We start from the raw sequence: 20,779 nt of genomic DNA, 5'->3' as shown, positions 1-20,779 counted from the left end.
CGAAACGTCTGCAGGATTCCAGTCGGATGCAGGATTTGCAGGATTCCAGTCGGATGCAGGATTCCAGTCGGAGTTCAACGAGCACGGATGATATCCCGGAGTATAGTGTCATCACATTTTTCCATCCGTGAATCAATACGTGAGAATATATATATATATATATACATATATATATATATATATATATATATATATATATATATATATATATATATTATATATATATATATATATATATATATATATATATATATATATATATATATATATATATATATATATATATATATATATATATATATATATATCAACATTTAAATTTTATTATGGTTAATGTATTTTTTTTGTCAAACAGAAAAACGACTTTAATTTTTATACATCTAATTTGAGTTAAAAAAGATAGATAAATCAGTCTTTCCATAATCGGAGTAGGCAACCAGTTATACTCAACCAGAAATTAATTTATTTCGCTTTACAATAGGTGGTCATATTGATCATTACTCGGAGTGAAATTTTAAAAGACGATTGTGAAAAATTTTTGTCTATGCTTAGCTTAAGTTCTGAAGAAGAACTAACCAAGATAATTTCACAAACAAAAGTTAATTTAGTTAATGATTGATAATTTAATTTAATTATTTCTTTTTCTAATATTTTTCAGTTCTTTTAAGTTTTGGTGGGAAGGCAGGGTTATTTAGAAACTTTTTTTCTTGGGTCTCTTGCATGTCGAAAAAAAGAAATTGTAGTGGATGTGTACAAGTGTGTTTTGGTAACAGTAAAACTTTCATACACTTTTCATCGTTTTTTTTCTTTGAAACACACTGTATAACAGTTGCATAATGTCAATGCAATGCGACGTCACCTTTAAAACATCTTTCACAAAAATGTAGATTCAAATAAGGAATAATGTTGCAAGCAATGTAACATTTTTTAACATGAAATTAGTTATTTGATATCTCATCATCCTCAGCTATCCATCCATCGTCGGACGTACGCCTCCCCTAAGCATTGCCACTCCTTTCTATCCTGCGCATGCCACATCCAATTGTCTCCCACCAGTCTCTTTATATCATCTGTCCACCTAGTCTGGGGGCGTCCTCTGCTCCTCTTACTGCTCCATGGTCTCCACTCCATCACTCTGCGTGTCCAACGATCATCTTTGCTCCTGGCTATATGTCCTGCCCAGCTCCATCGCAGTCTACATAATCTCTCTATGACATCTGTCACTTTTGATCTTTCCCGGATTATATTATTGTTTATTCGGTCCCGGAGGGTTACACCTATCATCCTCCTTTCCATAGCTCGTTGTGTTGTTTGTAGCTTGCAAATGATTTCTTTATTAATTGCCCATGTTTCTGTACCGTATGTTAGTGTTGGAAGTACATATTGATCGAAGATTTGCGCTTTGAGGGTGTTTGGGAGGCCTGAACAAAAAACCTCTCTGAGTCTTCCAAAGGCTGTCCATGCCAACGATATCCTTCGCGGTAGTTCTGCTTTTAAGTTGTTTTTTGAAACTTCTATTTTCTGACCTAGATAAACATAGGATTCTGTGTGTTCTATTTTTTTGTTATCTATTTCGATTCTCGTTTCTTGTGTGATATTATCGTTCGTTATTTGGTTTTTCCTATATTCATCTTGAGGCCTATCTTTTTAGAGTTTTGATCTAGTTCCAATAGCATGTCTTGCAAATCTTGTTGATTATCCGCGAAGAGAACAATATCGTCAGCAAACCGTAGGTGACTTAAGTATTCTCCATTTATTTTAATGCCCTTAGTTTCCCATCCGATATTCTTGAACATATCCTCCAACGCAAGCGTGAACAGCTTCGGTGAGATGGACTCTCCTTGTCTAACTCCTCTGCCTATATCAATCTTATCTGTGAAATCTTTCAACATAACTTGGAGGGTTGCGTTGCTATATATATTTTGGATTAAGGTTGTGCATCGATAGTCGACTCTGCTGTTGCTTAATGCCTTCAATACAGCCCATATCTCTACAGAGTCAAAAGCTTTTTCATAGTCAATAAAAGCGACCCAGATTGGGATATTGTATTCATTTGTCTTTTCTATAACTGTTCTTACTACTTGCAGATGATCTAGTGTGCTGAAACCTCTTCTAAATCCGGCTTGCTCTTTAGGCTGGTAACTGTCAAGTTTGTTGGTCAATCTTTCTGTTATTATTTTTATAAATACTTTATACATGACAGACAACAGGCTGATTGGTCTGTAATTGCTTAATTTAGTTTTATCGCCTTTTTTGAAGAGCAAAACTACTAGGGCGTTCTTCCAGTCTGCGGGGACGTCGCACTCCAGCAGGCATTTATTGTATAATATTTTTAAAATGTCCAGAACTATTTCTCCTCCATAGATCAGCATTTCCAATACTATACCATCCCCTCCCGCTGTTCTTCCTTTTGGCATTTTGGACATGGTTCTCTCAATTTCCTCACTTGTTATGTCTGGGATTTCTTCTGAGCCTACATTCATTACCTTCTGTCGTTCTTTAGAAGATGTTTCTAGTGGTGGTTTGGCTTTGCTTTCGTATAGCGATCGATAAAATGCCTCAGTTAATTCTTTTAATTCTTCCATCCTGGTACATTCGATGTTGTTCTCATTTACAAGCTTTGTGATGTGGGTCCTGTTCTTAAATTCCCTTTGCAGTACTTTCAAACTTTTTCTCTCCTCTAGCGTCTGTCTAACTTGCTGGTTCTTATAATTCCTTGTTTCGAGTCGGATTTTCTTTCTTATTGTCTTGTTTAGTTCCGTGACTTCTATATGATTCAATGTAATATCTTGGTTTATCGTCTTGCGTTTTTTGATTAGATCCAGAGTTTGTTGGCAAAGCTGAAGTTTTTTCTTTTTCTTATTTCCTGCCACGTTATGTGCTATTTCTTGGATTTGCTTTGAGATCTCGTTGTTTAGCATATTAATAGACTGGGTGTGTAGCATATTTCGATCGATACAATTTTCTAGTTGACGTTGGTATTGCTCCTGTTTTACTCTGAGTTCCTCTGTGTTGATACCTTTGGGTCCCTTTGAGATCAATTTGTATCGTTCTATTTTTGTATCGAAGTATATCTTAGATCTGACCATACGGTGGTCACTTCCCATTTTAACGGAGTTTACTACACTTGTATCTAGTACTATGTTTTTGTTGTTACTTATTAAGAAGTCTATTTCGTTTTTGATTAATCCGTTTGGGCTTTTCCAAGTCCACCGCCGGCTTTCTTTCTTCTTAAAGTAGGTGTTCATGATATGGAGGTTGTTTTCTTTAACGTAATTCAGTAGAAGTTTTCCTCTTTCATTACGTGTTCCCGATCCGAATGCTCCTACTCCTTTTTCTTGTGGGTCTGATCTTATTCCAATTTTTGCATTGAAGTCACCCATCATAAGAACATAGTGAGCCGTGTTGTTATTCAAAACCTGATTGATTTCCTCGTAGAATTCTTCTACTTCCTCATCTTCATGTTCTGTTGTCGGGGCGTATACTTGTATTATTTTACATGTGATATCTATACATTGTAAAATTCATTCCTGGTAGCTTTATGGTATTATTATTCTTTTTAATAAAAAAATGTACTGCAAACTATACAAGCTAATCCTACAGTGGATGTCAAAAAAGCTGTTCTTACTATTTTACTAGAAACAGAATTAATCTTTGTGGAAACTGAATATATAAATTGTAACTGGTCATTATTGAACCTAGTTTCACAATTATTTTTGGTTAGGAATATTGTAAAGCTAATACCCATAATTTTAGCATTTTCTTGGCCAACGTTTTAGGTTCACGTGAATGCTGTTTCTGCTGTTTATATATCGTTATTGAAAGATGTGCAGGAGATGCTATGCAAATGGGGAGTCCCAGAACATGTAGATGATTTTATAGTTAAGTATCGTCTGAAAATATGTTATAATTGACCCTAGAAAATAGAGAATATGGGTACACAAATTAGGATGTTTTCTTTCTCGCAATGGTAAGTAGTGTTTACACACATTAAAAGCAGTACTCATAATATAATAGAAACTCTATCTTTAGTTTCGTAATAAAACATTTTACACCAATTATAAAGTGTGCTTGATAGAAATTGTTGGCAAGTTTTTGGCAATTTGCGAATCTCAGCAATACAATTATTAAGAGTATATTTTCACATTTTTGTCTAAATAAATCAAATATATTGTTATTGTACGTACTTCTACTTCTTTTTGTAGAGAATGACTACAATTATTGTGTTTTTCCTTACAATTTTTTTTCAGTGCAGTAATCCATAAATCGATGTTATTATCATAAAATTAATCCGTTTGTTAAAGGAAATAGAATAGGAAGTTTCTTTGAATAAAACGGCCAACATCTCTTTGGTCTAAAGCAACGTCGTATGATAAATTGGATACACAGCAATTATGTATCTCTAATTCTAGTTCAAGTCATCCCCTCACTTGGAATTCCGTAAATCCTCAAAGGAAAAACTGCACATGCCTGGCCTTGAGTGTATATGTGTGAATTTTTCAAAATCCTTAACGTTTTGCAAGTTTTTCCTTTGTAGATTTTCGAAAAAAAAAATGTATCCAATTCGAACATTAACGAACGCATTTTGTGTTATATTTATGAGTGCAATTAATGTATATTATTGGGAACAATGCACCATAACATATATACTGCAAAGTAAGGAAGTTTTACTAGTGGGTGTTGGTTTACATTAATAAACATACAGTTTACAACAAAAAATGGAATTTTTGTAAATATAGAAAGGAAAGCGCCTTCACAAGTTCAGTACGAAATGTTATTTCAAAATTTGGAAAACCAAAATTCTAGTGTTAATTATGTTGGCCCGGTAGTAAAATATTGGAATTTATTTGCAAAATCCCTTAAAGTGCACTTGATATAGGCATATTTTTTAAATATTGTTTATGCGTTCATTTGTTTGGATCTCAATCTCAGAAAGTTTGTATTATATTACCTTCCTATTTTGTTGTTTTTTATTTTATCTATGCCCTATTGATCCCATATTTTTATATAATTATTATTTTTACTAATTTCAGATAGATTTATGATTTTTATTATCAAAGTTGTAAAAAAAAACTCTACACAAAGTTTATAATTAAATTATACATATGGCGACTGCTTTTTTGGGATTAAAACTGTAATTCATCTTTAAATCCATTAAAAAATTTTTTTGCAAAAAACTAAATTAAATTAATGCAATTATTAAATTAATATTCTTCGGCGTACTGCTCATGGCGGCGCCACCATCGAGTGAACACGTTTTGTCGGTGTTAATCTATTGTTCACACTTTAAAATGAAAACGAAAGGCAACGACTTTATTCGGCATATTTGTTTATCGACAACTTAATCGTCTGCTAGTGAATTTAAAAGAACAATAACACGCCTCTTTAAATATTCAAAATAAGCGGCATTAAAGTAGTACCGGTGGAGGCCGAAACCTTCGCACGAATCAAACTGCGGCATCTACTCCATCAGGGCGACATACGGATTGTTCCCCGCTGCGCCCATCTACATATGGCATTCCTCGCAGCAAGAGAACCTGTGAGAAAACGAAACAATCAGGCGCATTCTACGGATTAAACTTGTTTGATCGGCCAGATATTCTAAACAGTATGGTGTAAATGCATGGCCGTTGCCCGAAATTTTTTCTTTTTTTTTTCTCCACGTATAGATGATTTGATGTCTGGAGAGTGCGTCATTAGCGCCGAAAATTTCGAATAATTGTCGACAAACATTCTTCTTGTTACCGAGTTATTTTCTGATCATCCCGCGGATAAGGGTTCTCCGTGTAAAAAAAGGACAACCATTTTATAACAGGACATTAAAAACCATTTAATTTGGATATTGTAGCGGGCATACTGGTAAAAATATCCAATTATGGACAAAATAATTATGCCTTGCGAAGAAAATGTCTTGTAGCTGAAAAGCATAGTGGCGTTTGTAATAAACTTTATTATTTTTAAATGTTTTTGATAAAAGCTCATTGACTTTGTCTCGATGGTCGTTCTTGGTTGAATTCTAAGTAAAGATCGGAAGTCACTGGTACAAGGTCTTAAAGGAGGATGGTATACTTCGCCTCAAAGTATATCGTCTTGACTTTTGACCTTAGTTATCAAAGTAACCTCAGTCTTTGTAAAGGTGACGTCAATACTACCCAAACCGAAATTAATAATTTATTGAAAACTTGTATCTTAACAAACCTGTAACGAAAATTTCTTTAAAAGTATTCACAGAAATTTGGTTATGCGAACGATTTTAGAAAATTAAAACTGTAGTCTTCAAATTTGTTTCCCAAAGAAAACAAAACAAATTATTCATTATGTTTAACAATTACCTAACCAAATACACTGGGAAAACTGTAGCCTATTATTCAGTTGTATTTTAACCCAAATATTTGCATTTTCCACCGAACTCGGTGAAAGGAGTTTTTTGAAGGGTATGCGGATATCTCCGTAGTCGCACGGTCTAGTTTACATGCCGTGAGGGAGCGTGTACAACCCCTGGAGGAAGTGCTGACCGGGCGCAGCCTTTCTACCCTGTCACTCCCACATTTGTTACGCCGTCCGTCATCCCTAAACTCCTTTCTATGTGACCTGTGTCCGGAAAGTTGATTACATGATATATGGTGTGTAACAATTATTATTCTCCGACTGTCAGATGATAAGAATCTGTGACGAGAAATACGAAGCCCGCACGGAACCAATCTGATTGAAGTGGGGCCCCGCACATCAACTGATAAATATTTTTGTAGTTCAATGCCGCACTCGGAATGACGCGATTTAACAATAACTGAATATATTTGACAATAATGTTTTAAATTAGCAGCTAATAATTAGATCCGTCATTTAATGAGAGTAACCAAGAATTTTAAAAGTCAAATACACACATATTAGAAAACATGAAAAATCGAAATAACTTGCCGGCGGCGCTTCACTTTTAAGGTGTTTTAAAAATATGTAGATTAAATATTATATTATTTTTATTTATTTATTTTTTATCAATAAATTAGAACGTTTTTATTCAAAATCTAAATCTGTTCACTTATTATGAATAATTTCTGGGATCTGTATTATTTTGTATGCAAATTTAAGAATCTTCAATTTTTAAAATGTGCTGTACTCCAAGTAGGAGTCACTTTTCCGCTATCACATTTGATTTTGCTCTGCGCCACAAATGTTCTATGCAGTTAAATATATGGAGAAAGACACAAAACACTATACTCCATCTGTTCAGCTAAACTATCACATACATTAAAGTTATTTTTTTGTAACAAATTTGGTGCTTTTATAGCAAGCGGCTATAAAAAAGTTTATCATCTGTTTATAAGCAGAATCACTGGAAACGGTATTTCTTTTGATATTTCTCTGGTTGTTTCTGATCGCCTGGATTTTTTTTTGGTTTTAATGATTTTATTATTTTTTCTACTTCAGTCTCATTTGTAACTGAGTTGGTTTTTGAATCATTCTAGCATATTTCTCTCCTAGTGCACAATAATATTTATTAAACTCGACAGCTATTTGTCTCTTATCTGTTAACTTTCGTGCTGGTCATTTGTAATTTCGTTTATGTTTGTATTTATTAATTTATGTATAAAGGAAAGATCTTATATATGACTTTAAAAATAAACAAAAGCGGTACATAAATTTGTATCACGTTTTCAAGTAAATCCAAAATTTTTGTCTATAGCATGTAGATTACCTAGCAAAAAAAGATACATTGGAAACACTATATTGATTATGCTTTATTTTTGACTGGTTTTATCTGTGAAACAAAGCGCTGTTATTGCAAGTCTAGACAAGTCAGCGCATGTAGAATAAACATCAAACAATTAGCGTGTTTTTTAAGTATTAGTTTGTACCTTGTGCAGTGAACGCTACAGTTTGTAAAATATGGCATTTCCGAGATATTTGACTCAAAAAGAATTAGAGGCGGCTATGGAAGAGATCGTGATGGATGAGGACAATAACAATGAAAGTCGTAAGCATTATTGGGATTTACGTATTCTTACGTAATTCTTCCTAAGTTAATGCTAAACATAACGTGAAAAAATATTTACAGAACATATTGACGCGGTCTACATTGCACCCGACGTGGATACCTTGACTGACAAAGAAGATATGAACGATAACAAAAATCTACAAGATTTTGGGGAAGCAACTGATATAGTTGCAACTTTCGAGATACAGACACCGAATGATACAGCTGCCCTTCAACAGTCCTGTAATTCATCAACTACTGAACCTAAACGGGACTCAGCAGATGATGAAACCTTGGAATTCAAAAGAAGAAGTCTGCTTTCTGCAAACGACCGACTTGCTTCTACTGTCAAATGGAAGAAAGTTCAGATTGAGTACACTCACATATCTATATCGGATGAATTTAGATTATGCGTGGAACTAAAAAATAGGCTTTCTGGAAAAACTCCGCTTGAAATATTTTTTATATTTTTTTATGACGAAGTGATTGATTTGATTTTAAAATTTTCGGTAAAATATGCTCTCGTTGTCAAAAAATGAACTTTTAAATTTTGTAGGCATTTTATTGTTCTCGGGTTATCATTCAATGCCACATATTTAGAATTATTGGTTTACTTATGAAGACAAAGGAATTGATCTTACAAAAAAATATATGAGCCGCAATAGATTTCAAATGAGAAAGCAAAACTTGCACTTATCTGACAATAATTTCTTGGATAAAAATGATAAATTTTCAAAAGTTAGACCCTTTTTTGATGTAATAAATAAAAAAAATCCTCAGTTTGGCATATTTTTGTTCAACTTATCCATAGATGAACAAATAGTACCTTACTTTGTCCGACATTCCTCCAAAATATTTACAAGGGGTAAGCCAGTTCGTTTTGGCTTCAAGTTTTGGTGCCCTTCTTCATCTGATGGGTACCTATTTTATTCACTTCCATATAGTGGTGATCAAAATAAACCTCATTCTGACCTGGTCACCTCATGATTGTTCATGCTAATAAAGCCCGAAGGAGGTGTAGAATCTGCCACAGCTACACAATTTACGTTTGTAATAAGTGTAACGTGCATTTACATACAGTGGTTTGTTTGCGCACCAGTATTTTTTTGTATGTTTCGAGTTTTTATTTTTTTTTTTGACACATAAAGTTAAGTTAAATTAAATTAAATTAAAGATATTGAAGATTTATTGAAATTCGTATTTTTGAATTGTTCATTTAAGTTATTTTCACACGAGTTTTTCAATACTTAGATGGTTAGCTAAATGCCTTGTATATCCGAGATTTTTCACTGCGGATTCAAACAATGATAGATGATTGAAAGAGGTTGGACATGGGCATTTTTTTAAACCATAGGCAACTATAAATATCGTATAAATTTTGAAAATATGAAATTAGAAGAAACCCAATATCCTATATTTTACTACTTATCAATACACTGAGAGAAATAATTGCTACTTAAGATAAGGTGTGCCAGAAATCGACCAACCAAGGGTGAAAGGGATCAAAAACCTTATATGTGTTGATTACAAAGTTATGTACTTTGTAATATTTTTATTTTTTAATAAAACCGAGTATCAACGAGAAATCAAAATGCAAAATTCTGCTTTTCTATTTTTGCTTATGTTTGCTTTGTCCACCAGTTTATCTATAAATTGCTTTCAACAACTTATCTGATAGCTAAGAAACAATGGGTATTATAAATTGAGAAAAATTTGTGAAAATGTATATTCCAAAAGTACTCTATCTCTCAAAGTGTAGTAGTAAACTTAAGAGAAAAGAGACAATATAAATTTAATGTAAAATTCTTTTCTAATAAAAAATGCGTCGAGACGTCATTACATGTTTCGAGCACTCAAGTGTTTATCTTCAGGTAATGCTTATTATTGCTATTATTTATTTACAAAAGTAGATATTACAAAACAATGTTTTTAGTATTTAAGTGATGCTTGCCCATGACTTTCAGCAAATAAACAATCACCCTAGTTCCACCGTAGTCTTTAACAAATTTGATAAAGACACGGTGTTGTCGAAACAATTGTCATGTCATAATATATAATTTCGTGAAAATCTGAACTTTTAGTTCTTATTTATTTTGATAAATGGATTTTCATCAAGTAAAAGCCACCTCAGTTCAATTTATAATAATTAGCTTTGGCGTTTTTATTGATTTATTAATAATTATATAATTTATGAATCTGTTTTTTTAGCTCAATATTCATAGGTTGTGCCTTCATTTTTTTATATAGGTTATTTTTTTCCTTTACTGATTGAATTAAACCGTTTGTTATCTACGGTTTTCTTTTTTTTACTTTGTTTTTAAATACAATATAATAAGATTTTATCCTTTAAAATTTGTATAAAATAATTTTTTTCTCCTCTATATCGGCGATGCTATAAAACAGGTTCCAGTTTGTATTTTGTAAATTATGAGTTTGTTTATATCAGTTTTTTTATTTGTTTAAATTTTATTGGTTGGTATTATACTAACTAGCTCACAGGGTACATGTACTGTTATCCCATAATGGTCTGTAATGGAAGTTTGCAGAATTGCCGAGAAATAGTTGTCTTGATGATTTTCGTTAAACGGGCTATTAATAAATATGTGGATGGAGATCGTGGTCTTGTTACTTTGTTGATAGCAGAAATAAAGTTAAACTCTGATAAAATATTATAGTAATTTGTAGCCAATTCGTTCGTTCTCTCTAACAAATCAATGTTAAGATCTCCAACAACGAAATGGTATTGAGTTGCGGTTTTTATTCCTTTTAAATATGACTCTAAAATCTCAATAAAATTATTTTCATCAATCGATGGTGTTTTATACAGTCGTCATTATTGGTTTAGCGCTTTGATTGTGTACTGTTATTTGTATTACTCTGCTTTGTGAAATCTTGATGATCTTCTGACCATAGCTAAGACTCTCTTTTATATATATTATCGTGCCGTCGTTTCTGTTAATATCGTCCTCACTATAAACAGCGCAATAATTATTCAAGGAAAATAGCGACAAATCGTGAATTTTAAAAGTTTCAGTGAGTATAATACAGTCGAAAGATTCATTAATATCACTATGTGTAATTTGAAGCTCAGCAAAATTTTTTGAAACTTTACATATGTTTATATGAAATAGTGAGAAGTATTCATTCCCTCCAGTTCTTGTTTCCTTAAAATTCTATACTCTTGTGTTATACTCAGACACATTCCACAACTCACAGGTTTCTATTGGTTTAAATTCACACTCAAGTATATAGATAAGCAAATAGATAAATTTCAATTACAAGATAAAAACAATAATATGCAGTAAAAAATGTATTCTACTAGCTTACATAGACAATCGACAATAAGAAAAAAGACGAGACAAGCTAACAACAAACAGAAAAGGGATCTAACTTTTAACTTTTAATAGTTGTTTTGATCATTTTTCTCTATTCCCTTGCCTTCACTTAGTTTTCGTTTTCTTAGCTGGAGGCAGTCCCGAGGTGCCTTGATTATTGTAATTGCTAACACACAATAACGCGTTTTACCACAAACCGAAACTCAATTTTACGTATTCGACGAGCGTTTCGCCAACCAAATTGGCATCTTCAGGAGAAGATTAAAATTAAAGATTAATCAGTTTTAATCTTCTCCTGAAGATGCCAACTTGGTTGGCGAAACGCGCGTCGAATACGTAAAATTGAGTTTCGGTTTGTGGTAAAACGCGTTATTGTGTGTTAGTACAGTGCCGAAGGTTTTGCTATTTTGCTATTTTTTATGCCGTTAGCTCTTGTTTTAATATAATTGGGAATTGGGAATTTCAAATGGCGCTCGAGTTGTAGGAGTTGCTGATTCCGAGTTAGCTGCTGGTTTCCCCATTGACCAAAAGTTTATTTTTTTAGCAGAATTATTTTAGCAGAACATTTTGCCTCTCTTGCTCTTTTCAGATGATTTAGCAAGATTTTTTGTTGCTGTCTTAGTTCAGGAAGTACTCCGAAAGAGTTCATGCTTTGTTGTTGAACGTACGACTTCAACCAAGGTGGATCTGGGACGATTTGAATTACTTTCTGTACCAATCCTATAGGCATCACTAATATCGTTTTCAGTTACTTCAACGTCGAATTGTTTGGCGAAGAAGTTGCTAACTGTTTTCATAAGATTTTTTTCGTCTTCCTTTATTCCAAAAACCAGTAAATTTTTTTTCTTACTCCTCTGCTCAACTTTCAGTAAGCTTTCAAGTTTGCTCACTCTTCGAGTGATATTACTTTTTGTTGCAACACTCGTACAGCAATGCTTTGTTTTCCTAGTTCTGACTTTATTTGGGCAACATCCGCTTGGATATTTATATTTTGTTTTGTGATGTTTGGGTACTGTGTATTAATTTCACTCAACATTGCAAATAAGTAATTGTTTGATTTCTATGGTTCATTATCCATATCATTTACCACAATATTAAATTACGCCCCGCAATAAGTGTAGTAGGCCGTAGTAATCTTGGCGGATTATTAACGGAGTGCACAAAACTGAGTACTAGTCTTTTAGAGACTTACTATTCTATATAATAAAATATCTGGAGTATCAAGTGATAAACCACAGTCCTAAAGGTTAAATAAGAACCTTATTTCTTCTTTTGGAAGCCTTTTTGTCCGCCAATCAGCAACATATAACGTAATTTAAATTTATTAAATCTTCTCCAAACACTTAAAGGTATAACACAGGTGAATTTGCATTCTAATTTGCACTGGTTTCCAGCTTATACTCTTCATATTAGTTCACAGTGTAGGTTCAGAGTTGCTTTAGGACTCCAGTTTACCGGAGAGATGAGCAATTGATTTGTTGAAACATGTAATGACGTCTTGACGCATCCTTTATATAAAAAAAGATTTTCCATTTAATTGGTATGAAGGAGGACGAGATTGTTTTATTTACTTTTAAACCAATATCAATTAGTTACTCCGTTTGTAAACAACGGCCTTCTTTATCCCCTTAAGTTCAATTTCCATTTCCCTCTATATATATTTCTTATTTTAGTATAGCTCAGACGAATTATGGGTTTATTGTTTCCCCAATCAATAACGACAACAACAATCAACAATTCTATATGGGGCAAGTATAAATAGTAAATATGTTTGTAGAAAATGCAAGTCCAAAATCTACATTTTTTTTTGTTTCTTGGTTTTGCACAAAACAGGAACGCAATTCAAAGTTTTCCTGCTAGAAAATAATCCGGTAATTTTGGATTCCTGGAAACATTACAAAAAATTCCGGAAATGTTGTTTATTTTATTGCACCTGTGATTACGGTGATGATTGAACTAAAGTTTGCAAATTACCTCGACAATATCGAAAAAAAAAACAGCGAATGCTCGGTCTCAAAGGAATCAATAACCATTTTCCCGAATACATTATGAAAAAGAAAGTTTCCAAGTGACTTTTATTAAAAAACTTTTCCGATGCAATCATAATTTCCCCCGCGCTCGTGGGATTATAGGATAAATAAAACGCTGGTAAAAATATTATTTTAATGGATTTATTTAAATTTATCCCCCTTAGATAAAGAAAGACGCGATCTCTAGAGTGGGATTCTTTTCCGCCGGCTAAGGTGGCAGCATAGGCGTGCAACGAAGGCATATTAACGGAAACAAATCTTAACACAATTAATATAACATCAAAATAATAAATAAACAATTGTATTCTAGGTCATGTTTTGCTTCTCGCTTGTCGAAAATAACATAAATCGAGTGTCAAATTGACAGTAACAAGATTTTATGTAGTTTACTTACAATTACAAACAATACGTCCTCAATAAATTTACTTTCAGCTTCTTGGCCAGAGTTAGGTTAAGAGAGTTGCGTATGCTGATTTGAAACAGTGTAAAACATACAGAAGAAAATGGTTAAGAAAAAATAAAGAAAATCGTCGGGCAGACAACTAGAACCGCAATTTTCGAACTTTATATAATAAAAATAGTATATTATGTAACAAGTGCGGTAAACGGCATGAAACGTGTTGCATACTATACTTTTTCTACGACCGTTAGTTTTTTGGTACATTTTCGCGAAACAAATACAATATAATATATAAACAAATACATTCACTGACATGACCGTCATAACTGACAAACCTGAAAATTCAAGGCGTGGGAAATATCCTCGAAAACATCCTATTGCTCTCAAAACCGTGCCGTAAAATCCCGGAAATGTCCGAAGTGGCTAGATGTTAACTTTCATCGAAATGTTTCAATATTTGTAAAAAATCCTTCACACACTGTAATTGGTAATCATTATGTATTAAGGTGTAGTATATTCAATTTCTGGACTACCCTTTCGATTTGAATCACCCTGTAAATGTAAGAAGCACGTACCTACTTCGATGCAATAATTATTCGTTTCTGTTATTGTCAATCATATTTTCATATTATTAAATTATACCTTTAAAATTATGTAATAAGGTGCAGTATGTTGAATTTCTGGATTGCCCTTTCGTTTTGAATCACCCTGTAAATATAAGAACTACGGACCTGCTTCGATGCAATAATTAATCGAGTCTGTTATTGTCAAGCATATATTTAGATGATTAAGTTACAACTTAAAAATTAATTAATGATGTCATTATAAATATATTCTATAACATGTAAATAGCTCCAGCGGATATGCAACAAAGCGATTTAAAGTCACTTTTTGATCTAAATATAAAAAAAGTGGCTAAATGGTGCTCATTTTTAATATTCATAAAATTAGCTATTCTAAGGGGTTTAACAAATTCTTCATTGTTTACAATATTTAATATACCACACTTCTTCGGATGGTGAAGAATTATTCACATATTTATATCTTATTGTTTACATTGCTCTGTTTGATGAACTGCAATTTCGAACGAATTTTCAAAACTTTACAGCGTTGAACCAATCTTTCAAGTGAAATAAAATTGTAATTCTCAAACAATAACCTGATTTGTCTTTCTTTTCGGAATGATACCCGCATTAGGTATATTTTTTTAAATGCCCATTATCTCATTGCGAATCTGAACGGCACGTCACTGGTTTCGCGATGAACACGGATGGGGATGCAGAAGGTGTTGATTGATGGTGCTCTGTTGCGATATGCATATAGCTTTTGTCGGGCGTAGTAAAACCCAGTCTTTCACGTGCAGGAGCTCTTTTGGGGCGATGACAAAATGGAACGGTATAAAATTTATGGCGGGTACACGCGGGAAAAAGGAAAAGTTTTTGATAAAACCTCTATGATCAAAAATCCCGGTGATAGTCAGCCAAAAAAATTTATACGTCGAAACGGTATTTAATAATGTAATTCGAAAACAGTTTTTGCAAGTTTGATATCTGCAAAATAATGATTCTACTACAACTACAAAATCATTTTTGGGGCATTGTTTAGACCGCGAAGTATACTAAAATGGAGAATAATATTAAAAAGAAAAATCCAAGACTACTTTAAAAAAATTAAGAAAAATAAATATTACCTCGGCTACTCCGGGGCAAATGTGAAGACATATCACGAAACAGGTTGAAGAAAATGCATTTTTTGGGGGATGCATGTGAACATTAACGTTATAAACTTGTTAATTTTGGCCAGTGTTTACATTTACCCCAAAGTCATTGTAGAATATATATGCTTAAAAAGACTCTAAACCAAATTCTAAAATTGATCATTATGTATGGAAAAACAGAAACTTTACTTTTTTCAATGGATCATATGGATAAAATAACATCTCATACCTAAACTCACTCAAATTATACAAGTAACAAACTTAAGAGGATAACAAGTGTCTAAAAGGGCTACAAAACCTTTTGGAATAGTTTGTTTTGACGTTTATTTTTGAAAACCTATTTATTAAAAAATTTATAGCAATACATTAGGTAAAGAAAAAAAATTATCATTGTTGAACAACAAATAACAAAATCAATACAAGGCACTTTATTTACAAAATGAATATTCTCTCGCCTTTCATTTTAATTATAGGAACAGGTAGAACTCCCCATATTTGTTCTTGAGGGACAAAACTAACATCACTTTGATTGATGGCGAAATTTTGCTATGTTTCGTCAATAGATTTGAGAGCTACTACTTTAATGTCACTGTCATGAACATTTTCTACTGCACAAACGTATCTATGTATGGTCCTAATTCTTTTACCATCTGTGAATTTGAGAATAACAAAATCACAATTTTTCAAATCTGATAAGGGGGTGCTCAGAGCAATAACTTCTTTGGATCAATTTTTGAAGGATGCAATTGAATCATTGTCACTTGAGGAACTCTCTGTTTTTTCTGCCTTTTCTTTTTCATATGTTCGTTTTTTCGAAGCTTCTTCAGTCTCTCTGGCCTTTGCACCGTCTTGGGTGGTTGATTTTTGTTTTTTTATCTTGTCTATTTTTTTTTTGGTGCGCTTCTTTAAGCCTTTTTAATACTTCTGCTGTAGTTAACACTTCTCCATAACTGAGTTGTTTCAATCTTGGCATTACTATCTTTTTTGAGGGTGATTGTGCTTTCAACAATAGCAGTGGTTTCCTTTTTCTCTGGAGAATTAAAAATTAATTTCCTAAGCGACGTCTCTGAGCAATTTGGGGGGTGAACAATATTTATGTCAAAGGTTGTTTTCCAAAGATTATTTGATGTGCATGAAGAAGTACAAGTCTCAGTAAAAAGGTGGTTGCATCGATTATATTCTTTTTAAGGTAAGGATTCAGAACATTTTCTCTAGGATTTTTCTCCTGATTTTCCTTTTGTTAGTCCTCAGTTTCAGGACTGGCAGTAATTTGGTGTAATAGAGAACCATTCCTATTATTTCTAGCTGGTAATCGGTTTTGAAATTTCAGAAGTGGATCAGGATGATAGCAATGATGGCATTTCTACAAAGTAAGCATGTTTTTACTGGACCAAAGACACATTTGTCTAATGGTTGTGACAGTCAAGTAATCAAGGTAATTTAATTTTCAATTGTTGCTTCAATAATGCGGACATGCTAGCACAGTGGTAGATTCCCTACCTGATCTCCCTGAAAATCTACTTTTTGGCTATCGCTCGTAAGCGACTAGGATCGCTTTTAAAGTCTGCTTCGTCTGCATTATATATGAAGCACTCTTTTTCTTCAGAAAAAATGTCCAAGCTTGATAAAGCTTGTCTTAGATCACGTAAAAACTTGAAAATTATGTCCAGTTTCCTAGCTTCTAGACAACATGTCATTGTGTAATAGTTCCTCCTTGTCGCAAGGGTAGCCTGCTTTCGCTCGAGCAAGCAAACATTCCATAATCTTATCTTCAATCTGGGCCGACAGTGCTGTTTTGCGACCTGGACCAATGGAGTTCATAGTAGTTTTGCGCCCATTAATCCTTTGGGAAATTACTGCAATAGGGACATGATAATATTCTTGAGCTTGCAGGTAGATTTTGCTATGCTTCCTGAACATCTGTCACAGCATTAATGAGGTCTTCATATGCTGGCCCATTTGTCTTGCGCACATATTTCTGAAGCATCTGAAATTTAAAAAAAAAGTGTTTACATTTACCCCAAAATTGTGTTTACTTTTACAAAATGTCTGGGGCAAATGTAAACACTCTTCAATTATGTTAGTAATAAAAATATAACATTTGAAACTAGTAAATAAGGAGAAAACAAAGCCTTAATAATCCTGCAAAATTATCAAAGTCCCACTTACTTTGATAGTAATTCACTTACTTTTAACACTTGTGCTAAACGAAAAATCGAATTTTTTACAGAGGTTTGAGAAACACATAGATGTAGCCAAACAAACTCGTCAAAACAACATGATTTCTTACATACCAATGGTAGGGGAAATCTCCTTCTCGAAGAGTCGCGGCGTTGCAGTTTGGCGGTAAATTTAAACTCGTTTTAGGTAGCGTATATAATTGCCTCTGCTTACAATTACCCGGGTTGACCATAACTGAATTTATTAAAGATTCCGTTGGGTAAATTCTTCCGCACCCGCGAATATTTTCATTATCTATTTTCTCAAAATTCTTGTATATTTGGTTAATAAGTGATTTAATGTGATGAAAATTAATTCATTTTTGTACTATATTTGTCTCAAACATTATTAAAAGTAGCAAATACACATTCAAAATAATTCTTTATGTAAAAATCAACTATAATAAATCGAACTAAAATGTTGCAAGTTTCGAATAACATATTTAAAGTAAAAATGACATTATTTATCATATTAGAAATACTCACTTAAATAATTTAAATAACAATAGAATGTACTCCGTTCTGGCATTTACATAGATCCATGAAAGTAAAGAAATTGTGGAAACTGGCATTTTCTATATTTCTTGGTTGCATAACAAAACTGAAAAGTGAGTCAGGACTTACTTTTTGGTATATAGGAGAAGTTTAAAAAAGACAATTACAGAATCGTCCTTTCCCAAAAATTTGAAAAGACATCTATCTTTACATTACATCTATCTTTATTGCGTCAGGTGACCTCGTGTTCCTGTAAATTTTAAAATGTTTTTCCATACAACATTATAAAAGTAAGCGAAAATTCATTATTTAATTAGTATTTAATTTTGAGTTATTATTTCGTAATTGAAAATACAACAAATAACAAAATCAATACAAGGCACTTTATTTACAAAATGAATATTCTCTCGCCTTTCATTTTAATTATAGGAACAGGTAGAACTCCCCATATTTGTTCTTGAGGGACAAAACTAACATCACTTTGATTGATGGCGAAATTTTGCTATGTTTCGTCAATAGATTTGAGAGCTACTACTTTAATGTCACTGTCATGAACATTTTCTACTGCACAAACGTATCTATGTATGGTCCTAATTCTTTTACCATCTGTGAATTTGAGAATAACAAAATCACAATTTTTCAAATCTGATAAGGGGGTGCTCAGAGCAATAACTTCTTTGGATCAATTTTTGAAGGATGCAATTGAATCATTGTCACTTGAGGAACTCTCTGTTTTTTCTGCCTTTTCTTTTTCATATGTTCGTTTTTTCGAAGCTTCTTCAGTCTCTCTGGCCTTTGCACCGTCTTGGGTGGTTGATTTTTGTTTTTTTATCTTGTCTATTTTTTTTTTGGTGCGCTTCTTTAAGCCTTTTTAATACTTCTGCTGTAGTTAACACTTCTCCATAACTGAGTTGTTTCAATCTTGGCATTACTATCTTTTTTGAGGGTGATTGTGCTTTCAACAATAGCAGTGGTTTCCTTTTTCTCTGGAGAATTAAAAATTAATTTCCTAAGCGACGTCTCTGAGCAATTTGGGGGGTGAACAATATTTATGTCAAAGGTTGTTTTCCAAATATTATTTGATGTGCATGAAGAAGTACAAGTCTCAGTAAAAAGGTGGTTGCATCGATTATATTCTTTTTAAGGTAAGGATTCAGAACATTTTCTCTAGGATTTTTCTCCTGATTTTCCTTTTGTTAGTCCTCAGTTTCAGGACTGGCAGTAATTTGGTGTAATAGAGAACCATTCCTATTATTTCTAGCTGGTAATCGGTTTTGAAATTTCAGAAGTGGATCAGGATGATAGCAATGATGGCATTTCTACAAAGTAAGCATGTTTTTACTGGACCAAAGACACATTTGTCTAATGGTTGTGACAGTCAAGTAATCAAGGTAATTTAATTTTCAATTGTTGCTTCAATAATGCGGACATGCTAGCACAGTGGTAGATTCCCTACCTGATCTCCCTGAAAATCTACTTTTTGGCTATCGCTCGTAAGCGACTAGGATCGCTTTTAAAGTCTGCTTCGTCTGCATTATATATGAAGCACTCTTTTTCTTCAGAAAAAATGTCCAAGCTTGATAAAGCTTGTCTTAGATCACGTAAAAACTTGAAAATTATGTCCAGTTTCCTAGCTTCTAGACAACATGTCATTGTGTAATAGTTCCTCCTTGTCGCAAGGGTAGCCTGCTTTCGCTCGAGCAAGCAAACATTCCATAATCTTATCTTCAATCTGGGCCGACAGTGCTGTTTTGCGACCTGGACCAATGGAGTTCATAGTAGTTTTGCGCCCATTAATCCTTTGGGAAATTACTGCAATAGGGACATGATAATATTCTTGAGCTTGCAGGTAGATTTTGCTATGCTTCCTGAACATCTGTCACAGCATTAATGAGGTCTTCATATGCTGGGCCATTTGTCTTGCGCACATATTTCTGAAGCATCTGAAATTTAAAAAAAAAGTGTTTACATTTACCCCAAAATTGTGTTTACTTTTACAAAATGTCTGGGGCAAATGTAAACACTCTTCAATTATGTTAGTAATAAAAATATAACATTTGAAACTAGTAAATAAGGAGAAAACAAAGCCTTAATAATCCTGCAAAATTATCAAAGTCCCACTTACTTTGATAGTAATTCACTTACTTTTAACACTTGTGCTAAACGAAAAATCGAATTTTTTACAGAGGTTTGAGAAACACATAGATGTAGCCAAACAAACTCGTCAAAACAACATGATTTCTTACATACCAATGGTAGGGGAAATCTCCTTCTCGAAGAGTCGCGGCGTTGCAGTTTGGCGGTAAATTTAAACTCGTTTTAGGTAGCGTATATAATTGCCTCTGCTTACAATTACCCGGGTTGACCATAACTGAATTTATTAAAGATTCCGTTGGGTAAATTCTTCCGCACCCGCGAATATTTTCATTATCTATTTTCTCAAAATTCTTATATATTTGGTTAATAAGTGATTTAATGTGATGAAAATTAATTCATTTTTGTACTATATTTGTCTCAAACATTATTAAAAGTAGCAAATACACATTCAAAATAATTCTTTATGTAAAAATCAACTATAATAAATCGAACTAAAATGTTGCAAGTTTCG

The 20,779-nt window shown here is 33.0% G+C and overlaps 1 protein-coding gene across 1 annotated transcript; it reads right to left on the bottom strand.

The window, feature by feature from the left end:
• Positions 1-1,607: 1,607 nt before the first annotated feature.
• LOC132708334 (uncharacterized) lies at positions 1,608-19,948 on the bottom strand. The gene is made up of 2 exons (XM_060680606.1): positions 19,882-19,948; positions 1,608-3,508 (listed from the first exon to the last, which is right to left on the bottom strand). The coding sequence occupies exons 1-2, from the start codon at positions 19,946-19,948 to the stop codon at positions 1,608-1,610; spliced, it is 1,968 nt and encodes a 655-aa protein (XP_060536589.1).
• Between the last annotated feature and the right edge of the window lie 831 nt (positions 19,949-20,779).

Source organism: Cylas formicarius, unplaced genomic scaffold (genome assembly GCF_029955315.1).
Source record: "Cylas formicarius isolate icCylForm1 unplaced genomic scaffold, icCylForm1.1 PGA_scaffold_10__41_contigs__length_53128322, whole genome shotgun sequence".
Lineage (NCBI taxonomy): Eukaryota > Metazoa > Arthropoda > Insecta > Coleoptera > Brentidae > Cylas > Cylas formicarius.
The sequence above is the reverse complement of the archived record's forward strand: the minus strand, read 5'-3'. Positions and strand labels throughout refer to the sequence as shown.

Excerpts from the sequence above, each read along its gene's own strand:
- LOC132708334 (XM_060680606.1), bottom strand. The coding sequence starts at position 19,948 with ATGAACTCCATTGGTCCAGGTCGCAAAACAGCACTGTCGGCCCAGATT. Across the intron at positions 3,509-19,881 it reads TGAAGATAAGATTATGGAAT|ATATCACATGTAAAATAATA; the intron begins GTTTGCTTGCTC and ends TACAATGTATAG.